Source organism: Triticum dicoccoides, chromosome 2B (genome assembly GCF_002162155.2).
Source record: "Triticum dicoccoides isolate Atlit2015 ecotype Zavitan chromosome 2B, WEW_v2.0, whole genome shotgun sequence".
Lineage (NCBI taxonomy): Eukaryota > Viridiplantae > Streptophyta > Magnoliopsida > Poales > Poaceae > Triticum > Triticum dicoccoides.
Window position 1 is genome coordinate 126,115,833 of NC_041383.1, and position 18,023 is coordinate 126,133,855.

Genomic DNA, 18,023 nt, shown 5'->3' on the forward strand with positions numbered 1-18,023 from the left:
TCTTGTGAGCACTTGCAAGTACACAATGTAGATAGATGGTTCTATGTTATCCTTGGGTCTGTTGTGTATTATTGACACCTTTTGTGTAATCTTGTCGCGAGGTTATGACTAGTACACCTAGGTGCGGCAGCCCGCGAATGAAAACCGTATGAAATCGTTTAAACGTCTAAGGAGTATCGTCTAATACTAGTATGTCAGTGCCACTTAGTCGCTCCTCTAGTACTAAGGAGACCGAAAGCCTAGACACCGTCTTTCGATCTGTTCAATCCTACTATTACACACCCATTTTTATTCTCTGCTATAGTTTAGTTTATTTCACGTCCTAGTTTGTAGTCTTAGTAAGAAGACCTTTATTATCGCTTTCCTAGAAACTGATAAAATAAATTAGGGTCATTTGCATTTCAATCCCTAACTCGAACCACCTACTCATATTTACCCCTAATTCTAAAGTGTGCTCAAATTTGCCCCTCTTTCATTAAGTGCGGTAATAGAAATGCCCTCCCGTACATTTTTCGTCCGGTCAAAGGCCTTTGGCCGTTAGGTTTTTCTATACGCACACTTAACGGTTAGAGGCCTTTGACTTTTTTTTGAAAAGGAGGTCATCCCCCGGCCTCTGCATCGGAAAGATGCATGCGGCCACTTTATTAGAGCAAGTTCAACAAAACAAATAGTCAGGTATGTAAAGTACATCTCACAAAAGGAGAAAAAATAATAATAATAAGAAACTCAAAGTCAGAGAGGCCTTTGACTGGATAGAAAATGTACGGAAGGGCATTTCTATAACCGTGGTCGGCGGGCGCTACCGCGCACCGCCTCGCCCTCCCCTCAACCTCCCCACAGTCGTTGCTAGCCACCGCCCCGACCATCCTTCTAAGCCCAACACCACCCGTGAAAACCTCCGGCGATCCCTTGCACCCAATCCCTAAGATAGATAATGAGGCTATTACTTCACCCTAAGATAGATGGTGGGGCTAGTTCTTCTCTGGCAAGGCCCGGCAAGAGAGAAAAGGAAGAAGGAGAAGGAAGGAAGAAGTTAAAAAAATGACTGGCATAGAAAAGGATTTCAGGCACCTGAGAAATAGCAAATCCGTATTTACTCACGATACATAGCAGGACACAGTGCATCATTACATTCTTTTTGGGCGTGTTTGGTTCCAGTTTGCATCAATAGCTGCGTTGCATTTCCATCTTCATCCAGCCTGGTTCTTGAAATGCAGCCTCATATGCAGTAGAAGCAACCTGTTTGGTTGCCTGCATCGCATGGAGGGGCACTTACCTCCCTACTGTTTGGTACCATTTTTGTGCTTAGGGTGTGAGAAGATGCAAACTTCAGCTGTTTGGTTGCAAACAGCGTTTGTGTTCTGCTCACCCCATTCAAGTGTGGTGGCCATACCATGACATGATCAGCACAACAGCACAAACAAAGCAAGCAAGCAAGCAAAGAAATGACAGCAAACTACTTAGATTAACTGCAGGGGCATCCTCCTTCCCTGCTCCACGCCACGGTGCTGCTCCTCGCCAAAATATTAACAAGTTCCCAGCACAAGTTCCTAGCATAAGTCTAGCCACACACCATAAAAGTTCAACACTAACACCTTACTTAACTACATAGCATGCTCAATGTCACCAACGCAATTGTGCCTGCTGCAACGAAACCTGCACATGATCGAGGAGTCGTGGTTGTAAATCTGAACCTTCAGTCGAGTCTTGAGATGTGCACAACGACGAGGTCGCCGGGGACGATCAGCTGGCGGCGGCAGAAGTAGTTTGTCACGCCCAAGATGCAACCCTATCCTAAAGGAACTCGAAGGTCCCACCAAGGATAGAAGCACATCTTGAAGACGCTTTTGCAAGGTGGATATCATTACATCAACATTACATAATAGATGGGTACACATACAAAAGGGTATACAATGCCACACGAATACAACATCATCATACATGAGAGCACCATCCGACTACGGATGAAACACAAACAGAAACTCAAACGACATCCACCCTGCTAGACTAGGCTGCCGACCTGGAACCTATCCCCTGATCGAAGAAGCAGAAGAAGAACTCAACGCAAGAAAGCATCACTCTCGCGTCATGATCATCGCATAACCTGTACCTGCAACTGTTGTTGTAGTAATCTGTGAGCCACGATGACTCAGCAATCCCATTACCATGGGTATCAAGACTAGCAAAGTTTAAAGGGTAAGGAAGGGGGTAAAGTGGTGAGGTTGCAGCAGCGACTAAGCATATAGGGTGGCTAACATACGCAAATAAGAGCGAGAAGAGAAGCAAAGGAACGGTCGTGAAGCTAGCAATGATCAAGAAGTGATCCTGAGCTCCTACTTACGTCAAACATAACCCAAAAACCGTGTTCACTTCCCGGACTCCGCCGAAAAGAGACCATCACGGCTACACACACGGTTGATGCGTTTTAATTCAGATCTGGTGTCAAGTTATCTACAACCGGACATTAACAAATTCCCATCTGCCTATAACCGCAGGCACGGCTTTCGAAAGTTTATACCCTGCAAGGGTGTCCCAACTTAGCCCATGATAAGATCTCGCGATCAACGAAGGATATACCTTCTCCCAAGAAGACCCGGCCAGACTCCGATTCCCGGTATACAAGACATTTCAACAATGGTAAAACAAGACCAGCAAAGCCGCCTGATGCGCCGACAATCCCGATAGGAGCTGCACATAAGTCAAGCTACGAGTAAAACCATCCCTCGAGTTGCCCCGAGGTGGCCCCACAGGCTGCTCGGTTCGGACCAACACTTAGACAAGCACTGGCCCGGGGGGGCTGAAATAAAGATGACCCTCGAGAGAGCGACTCCCAAGGGAAAAGTAGTTGGTGGTGAGGCAAATGGTAAAACCAATGTTGGGCCTTGCTGGAGGAGTTTTATTCAAAGCGAACTGTCAAGGGGGTCCCATAAATCACCCAACCGCGTAAGGAACGCAAAATCAGGGAACATAACACCGCAATGACGGAAACTAGGGCGGCAAGAGTGGAACAAAACACCAGACATAAGGCCGAGTCTTCCATCCTTTACCAAGTATATAGATGCATTAATAATATAAGAGATATTGTGATATCCCAACCAAAATCCTGTCCACCATGGAGCAATCTTCAACTTCACCTGCAACTAGCAACGCTATAAGAGGGCTGAGCAAAGCGGTAACATAGCCAATTAATGGTTTGCTAGGAGGGGTGTCAAAGGTTAGATGTTCATGGCAATTTGGGAGGCTTGATGAGCAAAAGATAGGTAGCACAGCAAAGCGATAGAACGAAGCAACTAGCATAGCAATGATAGTAGTGAGATCCAGGGTAGCGGTCATCTTGCCTGAAATCCCGCTAGGAAGAAGAACGAGTCCATGAAGAAGACAAGTGGACGTAGTTGAACGAATCCTCACACTCCGGAACGAAACCTAAACTAACGAGAGAGGCAAACCGGTAAGAAGCAAACATCATGGTAAACACACAAGCATAAACATGGCATGATGCACAATCAAGTATGATGGATATCCGGTTTAAAGAGCCATGTCATGGCAAAATGCACAAACAATACTACAAATTAAGTGGAGCTCAATATGCAACGAGTTGCATATTGATGAAACACCACATTCAAGTATTTAGTTCACTCTCGTTTATGCTACTCATCAATATTAAATGTTGTTAAACATGGCAAGAGGTGAAGCATAATTAAACTAACTATTGAGGCAAGTTTAAATGAGGCCGGAACAACAAACAACAATTCCGGAAAGTCCCCATGTCATTTAGTAGTTTTAAAGCAAACAACAATTTTAAGCATTTTAAATGTTGTTAACATGATGCGGATGACATAAGCAAGGTTTATGCAATTTTTATGAAAATGTTGACATCTAATATGATAGGGAGCATTTGGTCACCATGGCGGAACAAAAAGGGGTGCCACGGCAACGATAACGAAAATGGTGCCACCGCAACATTCCGGTGATCCGATAACTCATTGAAATACCAGTGCAAAAGAGGAAGTGTGCGGATGTGCGGAATATGCAAAAGATGGTGGGGTGATCCCGGTTATCGGGTTGCCATGGGTCAACGGCATGGCAAACAAGGAGAAACATGCATGAAGCAAACGGGCACGGTGCAAACACGAGCATCTCATACAACACATGCATTCGGTCCACGGTTGATCATCTCGGGGTTATACCTTCGAAGCGTGCATTCGGGGCGGAACGCGTTCGTCGAGGGAAGTAGACGTTATCGCAATGTAGTGGAAGTAGTTGTTCTTGCGACGGTAGTGGAAGTAGTTGTACACGGCGATGGTAGTGGTACACCATTGGAGTCGTACACGTTCCGTAGATGAACTTGGTGTATCCATGCATACGGGTACTTGGAGATACGTAGATGTACACGACAATCGTAGTGGTACTTGGCGGCTCCGCGTAGTCGAACTTAACAATCCGAGGGGGTATTTGGCGCATCACTAGGTAGTTGTACTCGGGGTACACTTGGCGGAGAGGAACTTGGCGTCGGTGTCTAACGCGACAAAAAGATCCGGCTGCATGCGAAGGCAGCGGGGCTTGCAGATGCGATGATCGCAGGGGCACTGCTCGCCACGGAGGCCTCGGAAAGAATACTCGAGGTGAGCTCGGGCATGCCAAAAGGAAGAGGCGGCCAACGGAGACATGGACATGCAGCATCTAGCCCGGGCTCGAGTGGAACACGAAGATGGCAGGTCGGGCAGCGCAGACGAGGACTTGCCGGATCCAACCAGGAGTCAAACATGGAGGTCGGGGATGGGTCGAGGGAGGCCATCGTGGTGGAGCAACAACGACGAGCAGGCCGAGCGGCCCACGCCACGGACGGGGTTGGACTGGCAGCGGAGGGAGGCAGCCATGGCGCGGCCGTGAGCGCATAGCTCGGGTCGCGGGCGAGGAGGAGAAGAAGGAGTCTTGGAGGGGCTTGCCAGCGCAATGCTTGCCGGAGCCAGTGGGCAACGCGAGCGGCGAAGGATGAGGCGCGGCAGATGCGGGGTGCCATGGAACGCAAGCAGGAGGCATCGCACAGAGGGGCGGCGTTCGGCAGCGGGGCCGACGTCGAGGAGGAGATCGGGCGCGGGGTATATGGGAACGGAGGATGGGGATCGAGCCGAGGCGCGAGGGGATCGGGGCGAAGCCCTTCCTGGCGCTGGCAGCGGGCGTGCGTTGGCGGCGCTAGAGGAGGAACGAGGGGAGGAGAAGGGATCGAGCAAAGCTCTCCCCTGCGGCTAGGGTTAGAGGGGGTGTAGCTGGGCCTTAGAGGCCGGCCCGGTAGGGAAGGAAGTGGCCAGAGGCCTGGCTGAGCTCTCTTCTCCCTCTCTCTTATTTTCTAAAACAGAAAATAACAAAGAAGAAAAGAAGAAGGAAGGAGGTGTTGGGGAAGAAGTTGGACATGCGGATAATTTTCCCGGACTCACAAAAATGCGCTTGTTCCGAGAAAATAGAAAAGGCCATGGTTGAGAGATTTAAATCCAAACTCATTTGATTTAAATTCAAATGATTTGAATAGGAAGTGAGGGTTGGGAAGGTCCAAAAATGTTCAGATTTTTGGTGGAGCTCCGGAATATGATGAAAGAAATTATGGGCAAGGTTGGAGACCAAGAATTGAGATAACAACGACATGGGATATTTTGCAAGTGGGTTATGGTTAATTCCAAATAAATGGAATAATTTTATTATAGCTCCCTAATAATAGTAGGAGACTTTGAATATGTTTTAAAGAGAAATCATCGTCTGAATATCCCTCGATTTAAATAGATCAACAATCTATGCAATTTATTTAGGTGAGTTTAGATGCAAAGATTAATGACATGATGGCATGATGACATGATGCAATGCAAAAAAATAAAAGAGCAAGCACAAATGAAACACACGGTGATCACAAAAATATGGAAGTCTTCTGGAGTGTCGGTCTTGGGGCGTTACAACACTCCACCACTACAAGAGGATCTCGTCCCGAGATATAGGATGGCACCGGAGAGAAACGGAAGAGGAAGCGAAGAGGTAAAGCTAAGTTGCTTCTCCGACAAACGAGTGAAACCAACAAACCTTGAGAGGTTAAACAATTCGAAAGAAAAAATCTATAGAGATGAACGAGATTGAAAAGCTCCATTAGAAAAGAGGAACAAGGAACATTATGAGAACCTTGTGGGTTGAAAGACATGAATGAAGAGTTTAATGGACAAGATAGAATTTGAAACCACTCCGGTTAAAACAAGACGAGAGAGGAAGAATTCAGGCAGCACTCCGGTTGAACATGGAGGGAATAGAACATGAACTTGGCAAAACAAGATAATTAGTGAAGAGAGCAACATCACAAAGCCTCCGGAGGAAAGAATAGAAGATAGATTATTGGAATAACCGAATGGAGAAGAAAATGCCAACTTCTGCCACAAATGAGCTTGGAAAGCACCCTTCCAAGAAGGTTACAACGGGGTTGTTGGGAAAAACCAACAACAAAATGAATAAGCTTGTAGTGGGCTTATGTAAAACATCTCAAAACTATGAGGTGACAACCGTCCACTAATGGAAACCATTGATTTGATAGAGAGCACCAAAGAGATGAAAAACTTCTTTCACCGCGAGAATAGGTGGAAACTTGGATTATCGATAGACACCACAATTAGCAACATTCCTTAGGGAAGGCTTTAAGTGAAATATAACCCAAGATACTCCAACAAAGAAATTGCTGGGTTGAAAAGATCTCATGATCTAAGAGAAAAATGATGGCTTTTAAAATATCTCATTCTTGACAACATGTGAATCACGAAACATGAATGGAAATTGTCAAGAATGATATAACACCACCTGAAAAGATAAGGTAGAAAGAATTGCACCTCAAAATGCAAGAAGAAGAATACTTGAACTCCTCAGAAAAAACATGTGTTGAACACCATGTTTATTTTAGAGTAAAGCTCGGTAGATCATAACTTCGAGAGAAATCTTGAAGTACAATTGAAGAATGAAAAGAATCCTTGATGAACCACCATGTTGAGCCTCCATGAAGAACTCTGGTAATAAAAGGATGATAGAAAGAAAGCGAATTTGCAAATACAAGGTGAAGCCTTGCGATGATTTAGAAGGAGCTTCGCGACGATATAACCGAGAAAACTTGGAACTCCAGAAAAAGAAAAGATGAAACACTAGAAACGAGAATTACTTCATCATGAACAATCTCTGAAAGAAGAGAATGGAATCACCTCGCGGAAATAAGAATAAGATTTATTGTATGCTTATCCTTCATCAAATTAAATTGATGACAAGCAATGGATTTGGCATATTACTTATTCCCGTAGAAAGGATTAAAAGAGATATAGCGCAAGCTTGAGAAGGTATTGATGGAAGCACCGGTGGGATTGAAACAATGAATGAATGAATGATAACCAAGGAAGAGAACTCTTGAACGAACCACCATAAGAATTGAATATGAAAGTAGCAAAGGCACAAATCACCGAGAAGAATTGGAAAACGAACGAAGATACTTGAGGGGATTTAGATACATGAGAACGAAGAGGCCATGAACTGATTAGAGGATATTTGAATGATGCACCGGTAAGATTTGGAGAACGATAGCTACATGCTGAGAATGAAGAATTATGACATGATGGCCTTCAGAGGAAAGAAATGGAAACAACTCATGAAATGCTCCGGATGGTAAGAAAAGAATTGTCACAATCAAAACAATTATGAGGATAGCATGAAGCTAGAACCATGAATATTCAAGAGAATGGACCAAGATTTAAGAGAAATCCTTCTTCGGTCTTCAGATGTTGAGAATGATGATGAGAACCACCATGAATTGTTGAGATGCTCCGGGAGAATGAAAAACAAAGAGGTTGAGCCAACACTGAAAAATAAATTGAAATCGATCTTGGAAAAGATCTGACTGATGAGATTCATTCTTACATCAAACTTCGAAAAGAATTTGGGAATGGCCCCGGGAAAATTAGAAGAGTCAGGTAAGATCCTGGGAAAAGACCTGTGGGTTAGGGCCTACTCAAGAGAAACACCGTTGAAATAATTTAAAGAGATATTGCACCGGTTGAATTAAATGACTTGAATGAGATAATAATCTCGAAATATCTTGAACGGATTGAGAATGGAAACACAAGTCTTTTGAGATATCTTAGCACCTCGGGACAAATGAACAGGAAGAAATGAATGATTAAGAGGTGCATCGGCATGAGAAAGCATTAGAAACGAGGAAAGGAATATGATGAATATCGAAAGCTTGAATTGGATCCACCAGAGAAGAAAAAAGAACGAAGGATGATGAACTTGAAACTATTGAGCATATTCATGGGAAATCACCGGATAAGAACATTGAAAGAAAAGAATGAAGAGACTTCCCACAAATAAAAGGATACATGATTAAGAAATCTGAGTTTTTGAAGAAAAAGGGTGGGAGGGCGGGAAAACAAAGGCAACTTGGGGAAGATGGAATGGATACCGTTGAGAAAACTTAGAATTGATCTCGCAAATATTGAAATGATCGGATCCACTTGAAGAGAAGCACGCCGGTTGGGAAAAGAATTAACATGACGACCTCGATGATCAAGAATGATTAGTATTCCCATAGAAATATGAGAACACCGTTTAGAAAAGGTATGGAATCAACACTTGACATTGAAGCAACTCGAATACCACAAATAAAACAAAACAAAGGATTTGGCTTGCAGAATAAGCCGGAACAAACATATGATAGATCCCATATCGTATCATGTGTCTGTTGGAAAGATATCCTACGAGCTACTTGAATTCCCACCTATAAACTCCCGAAACTTTCTGGTTATGCAATCTGGTGTTGGGGATACAGAGGAAGCAATATATATCTCACCGAAACTAACAATCCCTACATCCAAGCTGTATCCCTCCGTCAACACATAACCAAGAAACCTTCAGAAATCATGTACCTCAACCTTCGAAAAGCATCCGTTATACAAGCTATGGCAATACTCCCGAACTCCCGCCCCAGTACTGGGTGGCGTCGAGGTTATCTCACCAACAACTGCATAAAAGAGATTTTCGATGTCGGCAAAACTCAGGTATTCCAGAACTGCAACAATAAAATTGTGACGACAACACCTCGAAGCTCAACTCCCCGGGTCAATGCCACATAAAAGATAGGAGGCACCAAGAACAATGTTCTCGTCACAAAACCATCGGAACGATTCCAAGATACCCGCGTGATCCTAAATTTTTTTTAGTGAAATTTGAGGAGAGGAAAGTCAAAATTTCTACGTCAGGAGACCTCACCAGAGAGACGAAGGGACTGAGGAGTAAAAAGAATCCTACTCTCCGATATATATAATCCTAAGACTCAAAACATTTTTGTTCTAGACTCAACAACGGCCAACAATCAAGGGGGCTCCTATGGTCGGTCGAGGCTCTGATACCAACTTGTCACGCCCAAGATGCGACCCTATCCTAAAGGAACTCGAAGGTCCCACCAAGGATAGAAGCGCATCTTGAAGACGCTTTTGCAAGGTGGATATCATTACATCAACAGTACATAATAGATGGGGACACATACAAAAGGGTATACAATGCCACACGAATACAACATCATCATACATGAGAGCACCATCCGACTACGGATGAAACACAAACAGAAACTCAAACGACATCCACCCTGCTAGCCCAGGCTGCCGACCTGGAACCTATCCCCTGATCAAAGAAGCAGAAGAAGAACTCAACGCAAGCAAGCATCGCTCTCGCGTCATGATCATCGCATAACCTGTACCTGCAACTGTTGTTATAGTAATCTATGAGCCACGAGGACTCAGCAATCCCATTACCATGGGTATCAAGATTAGCAAAGCTTAAAGGGTAAGGAAGGGGGTAAAGTGGTGAGATTGCAGCAGCGACTAAGCATATAGGGTGGCTAACATACGCAAATAAGAGCGAGAAGAGAAGCAAAGGAACGGTCGTGAAGCTAGCAATGATCAAGAAGTGATCCTGAACTCCTACTTACGTCAAACATAACCCAAGAACCGTGTTCACTTCCCAGACTCCGCCGAAAAGAGACCATCACGGCTACACACATAGTTGATGCGTTTTAATTCGGATCTGGTGTCAAGTTATCTACAACCGGACATTAACAAATTCCCATATGCCTATAACCGCAGGCACGGCTTTCGAAAGTTTATACCCTGCAGGGGTGTCCCAACTTAGCCCATGATAAGCTCTCGCGATCAACGAAGGATATACCTTCTCCCAGGAAGACCCAATCAGACTCGGAATCCCGGTTTACAAGACATTTCGACAATGGTAAAACAAGACCAGCAAAGCCGCCCGGTGCACCGACAATCCCGATAGAAGCTGCACATATCTCGTTCTCAGGGCAACACCGGATAAGTCAAGCTACGAGTAAAACCAGCCCTCGAGTTGCCCCGAGGTGGCCCCGCAGGCTGCTCGGTTCGGACCAACACTTAGACAAGCACTAGCCTGGGGGGGCTGAAATAAAGATGACCCTCGAGAGAGAGACTCCCAAGGGAAAAGTAGGTGGTGGTGAGGCAAATGGTAAAACCAATGTTGGGCCTTGCTGGAGGAGTTTTATTCAAAGCGAACTGTCAAGGGGGTCCCATAAATCACCCAACCGCGTAAGGAACGCAAAATCCGGGAACATAACACCGGTATGACGGAAACTAGGGCGGCAAGAGTGGAACAAAACACCAGGCATAAGGCCGAGTCTTCCATCCTTTACCAAGTATATAGATGCATTAATAATATAAGAGATATTGTGATATCCCAACCAAAACCCTGTCCACCATGGAGCAATCTTCAACTTCACCTGCAACTAGCAACGCTATAAGAGGGCTGAGCAAAGTGGTAACATAGCCAATTAATGGTTTGCTAGGAGGGGTGTCAAAGGTTAGAGGTTCATGGCAATTTGGGAGGCTTGATGAGCAAAAGATAGGTAGTGCAGCAAAGCGATAGAACGAAGCAACTAGCATAGCAATGATAGTAGTGAGATCCAGGGTAGCGGTCATCTTCCCTGAAATCCCGCTAGGAAGAAGAACGAGTCCATGAAGAAGACAAGCGGACGTAGTCGAACGAATCCTCACACTCCGGAACGAAACCGAAACTAACGAGAGAAGCAAACCGGAAAGAAGCGAACATCATGGTAAACACACAAGCATAAACATGGCATGATGCAAAATCAAGTATGATGCATGTCCGGTTTAAAGAGCCATGTCATGGCAAAGTGCACAAACAATACTACAAATTAAGTGGAGCTCAATATGCAACGAGTTGCATATTGACGAAACACCACATTCAAGTATTTAGTTCACTCTCGTTTATGCTACTCATCAATATTAAATGTTGTTAAACATGGCAAGAGGTGAAGCATAATTAAACTAACTATTGAGGCAAGTTTAAATGAGGCCGGAACAACAAACAACAATTCCGGAAAGTCCCCATGTCATTTAGTAGTTTTAAAGCAAACAACAATTTTAAGCATTTTAAATGTTGTTAACATGATGCGGATGACATAAGCAAGGTTTATGCAATTTTTATGAAAATGTTGACATCTAATATGATAGGGAGCATTTGGTCACCATGGCGGAACAAAAAGGGGTGCCACGGCAACGATAACGAAAATGGTGCCACGGCAACATTCCGGTGATCCGATAACTCATTGAAATACCGGTGCAAAAGAGGAAGTGTGCGGATGTGCGGAATATGCAAAAGATGGTGGGGTGATCCCGGTTACCGAGTTCCCACGGGTCGACGGCATGGCAAACGAGGAGAAACATGCATGAAGCAAACGGGCACGGTGCAAACACGAGCATCTCATACAACACATGCATTCGGTCCATGGTTGATCATCTCGGGGTTATACCTTCGAAGCGTGCATTCGGGGCAGAACGCGTTCGTCGAGGGAAGTAGACGTTATCGCGATGTAGTGGAAGTAGTTGTTCTTGCGACGGTAGTGGAAGTAGTTGTACACGGCGATGGCAGTGGTACACCATTGGAGTCGTACACGTTCCGTAGATGAACTTGGCGTATCCATGCATAGGGGTACTTGGCGATACGTAGATGTACACGAAAATCGTAGTGGTACTTGGCGGCTCCGCGTAGTCGAACTTAACGATCCGAGAGGGTATTTGGCGCATCACTAGGTAGTTGTACTCGGGGTACACTTGACGGAGAGGAACTTGGCGTCGGTGTCTAACGCGACAAAAAGATCCGGCTGCATGCGAAGGCAGCGGGGCTTGCAGATGCGATGATCACAGGGGCACTGCTCGCCACGGAGGCCTCGGAAAGAATACTCGAGGTGAGCTCGGGCATGCCAAAAGGAAGAGGCGGCCAACGGAGACATGGACATGCAGCATCTAGCCCGGGCTCGAGTGGAACACGAAGATGGCAGGTCGGGCAGCGCAGACGAGGACTTGTCGGATCCAACCAGGAGTCGAACAAGGAGGTCGGGGATGGGTCGAGGGAGGCCATCGTGGTGGAGCAACAACGACGAGCAGGCCGAGCGGCCCACGCCACGGACGGGGTTGGACTGGCAGCGGAGGGAGGTGGCCATGGCGCGGCCGTGAGCGCATAGCTCGGGTCGCGGGCGAGGAGGAGAAGAAGGAGTCTTGGAGGGGCTTGCCAGCGCAATGCTTGCCGGAGCCAGTGGGCAACGCGAGCGGCGAAGGGTGAGGCGCGGCAGATGCGGGGTGCCATGCAAGGCAAGCAGGAGGCATCGCGCGGAGGGGCGGCGCTCGGCAGCGGGGCCGACGTCGAGGAGGAGATCGGGCGCGGGGGATATGGGAACGGAGGATGGGGATCGAGCCGAGGCGCGAGGGGATCGGGGTGAAGCCCTTCCTGGCGCTGGCAGCGGGCGTGCATTGGCGGCGCTAGAGGAGGAACGAGGGGAGGAGAAGGGATCGAGCAGAGCTCTCCCCTGCGGCTAGGGTTAGAGGGGGTGTAGCTGGGCCTTAGAGGCCGGCCCGGTAGGGAAGGAAGTGGCCAAAGGCCTGGCTGAGCTCTCTTCTCCCTCTCTCTTATTTTCTAAAACAGAAAATAACAAAGAAGAAAAGAAGAAGGAAGGAGGTGTTGGGGAAGAAGTTGGACACGCGAATAATTTTCCCGGACTCACAAAAATGCGCTTGTTCCGAGAAAATGGAAAAGGCCATGATTGAGAGATTTAAATCCAAACTCATTTGATTTAAATTCAAATGATTTGAATAGGAAGTGAGGGTTGGGAAGGTCTAAAAATGTTCGGATTTTTGGTGGAGCTCCGGAATATGATGAAAGAAATTATGGGAAAGGTTGGAGACCAAGAATTGAGATAACAATGGCATGGGATATTTTGCAAGTGGGTTATGGTTAATTCCAAATAAATGGAATAATTTTATTATAGCTCCCTAATAATAGTAGGAGACTTTGAATATGTTTTAAAGAGAAATCACCGTGTGAATATCCCTCGATTTAAATAGATCAATGATCTATGCAATTTATTTAGGTGAGTTTAGATGCAAAGATTAATGACATGATGGCATGATGACATGATACAATGCAAAAAAATAAAAGAGCAAGCACAAATGAAACACACGGTGATCACAAAAATATGGAAGTCTTCTGGAGCGTCGGTCTTGGAGCGTTACATAGTTCCAGCCCCGACCAAGCACCATGTGCCCCTCGAAGTTTTGGACCTGCACCCAGAACTTGCACCGCTTGTTTGCCGATAGCCTGACCACGCGCGGGAGCCGCTTTATGACCAGCCAGGTGTTCATCACCTCCACGAACTTGTGAGGGACAACAAACATGGCGAGGTCCTCGTTGTCCTTGATCTGCTGGTAGAAGCGCAGCGGCTCCTGGGCCCCGTCCTCGTGGCCCTGCCTCGGAGATCGTCCCCTTGAACGAGGCAAGCTGATCATGAAGGCGATCCTACCAGGCAGGTCCACCATCCTGAGCCACCTATTCGTGGGGATGAAATCCTCGGCGCGCTCAGCTCCAGCCACTACCTGAGCTCCTCCACCCACCACATCCCAGTCACTCTTCAATATCTTGTCAGGTAAGATGACAAGTATTAGTGCACAAACTCTTTAAAAAAATGGGCACTTGCTGTTGGGCAAATGCCACTGATCAGTGGACTTGCCTAATAGCAAGTGCCACTGATGAGTGGCATTTGCTCATGGGCAAATGCCACTAATCATTGGCACTTGTTGTTGGGCAAGTCCACTGATCAGTGCACTATCCTAAGCATGGAAACATATCTAAAAATAGCAACAACAAGTGCCAATAGCACCCATATGCACCCATGCACATTTGGCATCATCCTAGAATGGTCCTACTACATGCACGTATAACAATCAACACAAACCCTAGCATGAACACAACTACTAGCATGAACACAGATCCTAGGACACACTAGCAGTAGCAGAAAAAAATTAGCCTAGGACGCACACTGTAGGAAACAAGAACAAGTCGGTCCGATTGGATCCCATTGGGATCACATCCAATCGGATCTACTCGAATCCTATCCAATCCGATCGAATCCACTAACTACTAGCACATGCCTAAGAAAATAAACCCCTAATCTACATCTACGAGCAAGCATTGTGGGGTTTGACTCACCGGAGCTTGCGCAGCCGCAGCGAACCGAGGCCGGGGTGAAAACCTCGGCGGGAAGGAGAGCGGTGGCGGAGCAGAGGAGGAGCCGGCCCTGGCGATGGGCTGTGGCATCGGCCCCGTACTCATGGCCATGCCGGAGCTCAAGGAGGACGACGCGCTGATAGGAGAAAACCCCTGGACGGGGATCAAGAAAACCCCCTTGCCCAATGGGGTCCCAAGAAGCGGCGGCTCCGTGGATGGCGCCGGCACCGAGCCCAGGAGCACGAGGTTCGGAATCGGCGGAGGAGTAGGAACGGCCGGCACCGCATTGGCCAGCCCTCCTGGTGGACGGCAACAGATGGGGGAAGACGCTCGCATCACCGACGCCAGGTCCCTGCCCGAGTTCTAGAGCCCGGCCAGCCAGTGCTCCTGGATGCTGGCGATGCGCTGGTCGACGGGGGTCAGAGGGTGGCGCGGCGGAGCCATCGGAGGAGAGGAGAGGGAGAGACGGTGAGGCAGAGAGGGAGCGGTGGGAACAGTGCGGGCTGGGCGATGACAGGAGAGTGGGGGGAGGGAGGGGGAGTTATGAGCCGTCGCGTCCGTCTTCCGCGCTGCCCGAAGCGTGCAACCCCCCGCACGCGTGGCCGCGCCGAGCCAGGCTCGTGAGAAACTGTCGATTCTGCAGTTTCCGCCGGGCCAGGCTCCGGCCTGCTTTAAGTTTCGTGCAGGCCACAACCCGCATGCAGCCCAGGCAACCAAACAGTCTGGGCACATCCCGCACGGGCCTGGTTGGGCTACATGCGGGCAACCAAATGCGGCCTTTACGGATCGATGATCATGGTTTCACCTGCTACCCCTTCTGCCAAAAAAAAAGAAAATGTTGTTTTTTCCTCTATGCACCATGACCTAGCTAGTTTTACCTGCTGCACTGCTGCTAAGCTCCCCGGCGTGCGACGGAGGCAACGGATGCGTAAAGCGCTACAGGGGTGCACCAACGACGCACGCTTCCCCGCGTGACCGCGCCGGCCGGCCGGGTCTTATCCTTATCTTTGCCTTCCATCGACGAAAGGTTTCCTCAGACCAGTGGTCTACTGTATGCAAAGAGAGGAGTATCTAGCTTCCTTTGGTAGCTTTGATAGACACCATTATCACATATTCGGGCTGCTCCATGAAGTGTCATTTCATATCTTTGGTAATCGTTACGCCGTTGCCGCCGATCCGCAGACGGCGATCCTGGCTTCCCCAACCCTCTATATAGAGCTTAACCCTCAAGCTGATATTAGGGTGAGCTAAAGAAGTCTAATACGTACGCAGTATAATGGACAAGTACAAGGGAAGGGTAGATGAGGCGCCGTCGATCGGCTCCAGCAGCTGGGTGGTGGAGATGGAGGCGACGATCCGCGACATCGACCCGGAGGTGGAGATGGCGCGGTGGAAGCGCCACTCCATCTACCAGGTGCCGGAGCGGATCAAGAACCTGCACAACAGCAAGGCGTACCGGCCGGAGCTGGTGTCGCTGGGGCCCTTCCACCACGGCGAGCCCGACCTGCTCCCCATGGAGGAGCACAAGCGCCGGGCGGTGGTGCACCTGGTCAAGCGCTCCGGGAGGCCGCTGCGGGACTTCGTCGCGGCCGTGGCGGAGGTGACGCAGCAGCTGCAGGAGGCGTACAAGGACCTCGCCGGCCAGTGGCGCGGCGCGGAGAACAGGCAGCGGTTCGCGGAGCTCATGGTCACCGACGGCTGCTTTCTGGTGGAGGCCATGAGGATGGACGCGCTGGGTGGCAAGGTGGACGATGATTACGCGCCCAACGACCCCGTCTTTAGCCAGTATGGCTATCTTTACATGTGGCGGTATATCCAGTCTGACATGGTCATCATGGAGAACCAGCTGCCTCTGCTTCTTCTCCACAGGCTACTAGTCGTTCTGGATCATGACAGATATCAGGTATACTACTCAATTACTTGTTCATCCATTAGTCATCTGTTCTTCACCTTTTCATATTCTTTAATTGACTTCATGTGCAAAGAAATACCATCCTGTCAAAATTAGGTCGTGCAAACTGCAATATAGTACTAAAAATTAAAAAGGTGCATATATAGGAGCATTTTTTAAATTAGTTGAGCCGTTTTTTTAATAAAATGCAACTATGCAAGCTCCACACAGTACGTTGTCATACCTACAAGGAAGATCAACAATGCAGAATGAAAATTTGAAAATATTAATAGTGCAAAATCCCCGTGAGCTCTAACTATCTATATATACATGTCAGGACGCCCGAGAGATCACCAAGTTGGTTCTTGATTCCCTGTGTCCGTGGCGTCGACACGTGGTTGAAACTAACCCAGTGGGGCTACACCCCCTCGACATCTTACACCAAAGTCTTACCCATGATGACCACCAAGACCGGAAAGGTTTGAAGGCGTATGTCATGCCCTCCGCAATTGAGATCTACGAAGCAGGAATAAATTTCAAGGTGAGCGAGACTGACAGCCTCCTCGACGTGCACTTCGAACAAGGAGTGCTAAGCATCCCGGCAGTTAGGGTCGACGAATGCACCGAGAAGAGGTTCCTTAATCTGATGGCATTCGAACGGCTCCACCCTGCTGCTGGCAATGCTGTGACGGCCTACGTGATCTTCATGGACAACATGATTAGCTCGGCCAAGGATGTAGCCCTGCTCAGATGTACGAATATTATCGAGAGTGGGTTGGGCAGCGATGAAGAGGTAGCTAAACTCCTCAACAACACGCTAAACAAGGGAGGAGTGATGAGCCCATCTAGCAGGCTCCATGATGTGCAGAGGCAGGTGAATGCCCACTCCATGAAGAGCTGGAATAGGTGGCGGGCTAACTTCATACAAACCTACTTGAGAAATCCTTGAGTGTTCATTTCCCTCGTCGCCACTGTTATTCTATTAGTTGCTACACTCTTGCAGACCGTCTATACGGTTGCACCTTTCTATAAGTACATGTCAACCTAGTAGCAAATTTTTACTCCGTCGGTTTCAAAACAGCCATCATATTAGGTTTTGTTAGGAAAAACATTTGACCAACAATTACTCTATTAATATGTACTTCATGTGACATAAAATTGATGTCATTAGATTTGTTTTAAAAGCACCTTTTGTTGTTTGTGATTTTGTGACACGAAAGTTGTTTAATTGTTGGTGAAATTCTTTCCTAACAAAACCTAATACAGCTGGTATTTTGAAACGAAGGGAAATGACCCGTGGGTGTCCTACTATGAGCACCTAAATATACTTTTTATCATCTATGTGTTTACATCATATGTAAGTTGCCTTCAATGTGGAAACCTATCCACAACTAAATTGGCAACAAATTCAAAAGCCTTGAGAAAAATGCTCTTGTTAACTCGTTGGGAGGAAATTTAAGAGTTTTGCAACGACTACAAGGCTTATCCATCTAATACTCCCATGGTTTCATAGGGAAAGATC

The 18,023-nt window shown here is 47.4% G+C and overlaps 1 protein-coding gene across 1 annotated transcript; it reads left to right on the top strand.

Moving 5' to 3' along the window:
• Positions 1-15,872: 15,872 nt before the first annotated feature.
• LOC119367351 (UPF0481 protein At3g47200-like) lies at positions 15,873-17,678 on the top strand. The gene is made up of 2 exons (XM_037632886.1): positions 15,873-16,513; positions 16,839-17,678. Exons 1-2 carry the CDS (start codon positions 15,887-15,889, stop codon positions 17,448-17,450), a joined length of 1,239 nt encoding a protein of 412 aa, XP_037488783.1. The 5' UTR covers positions 15,873-15,886; the 3' UTR covers positions 17,451-17,678.
• Positions 17,679-18,023: the final 345 nt, after the last annotated feature.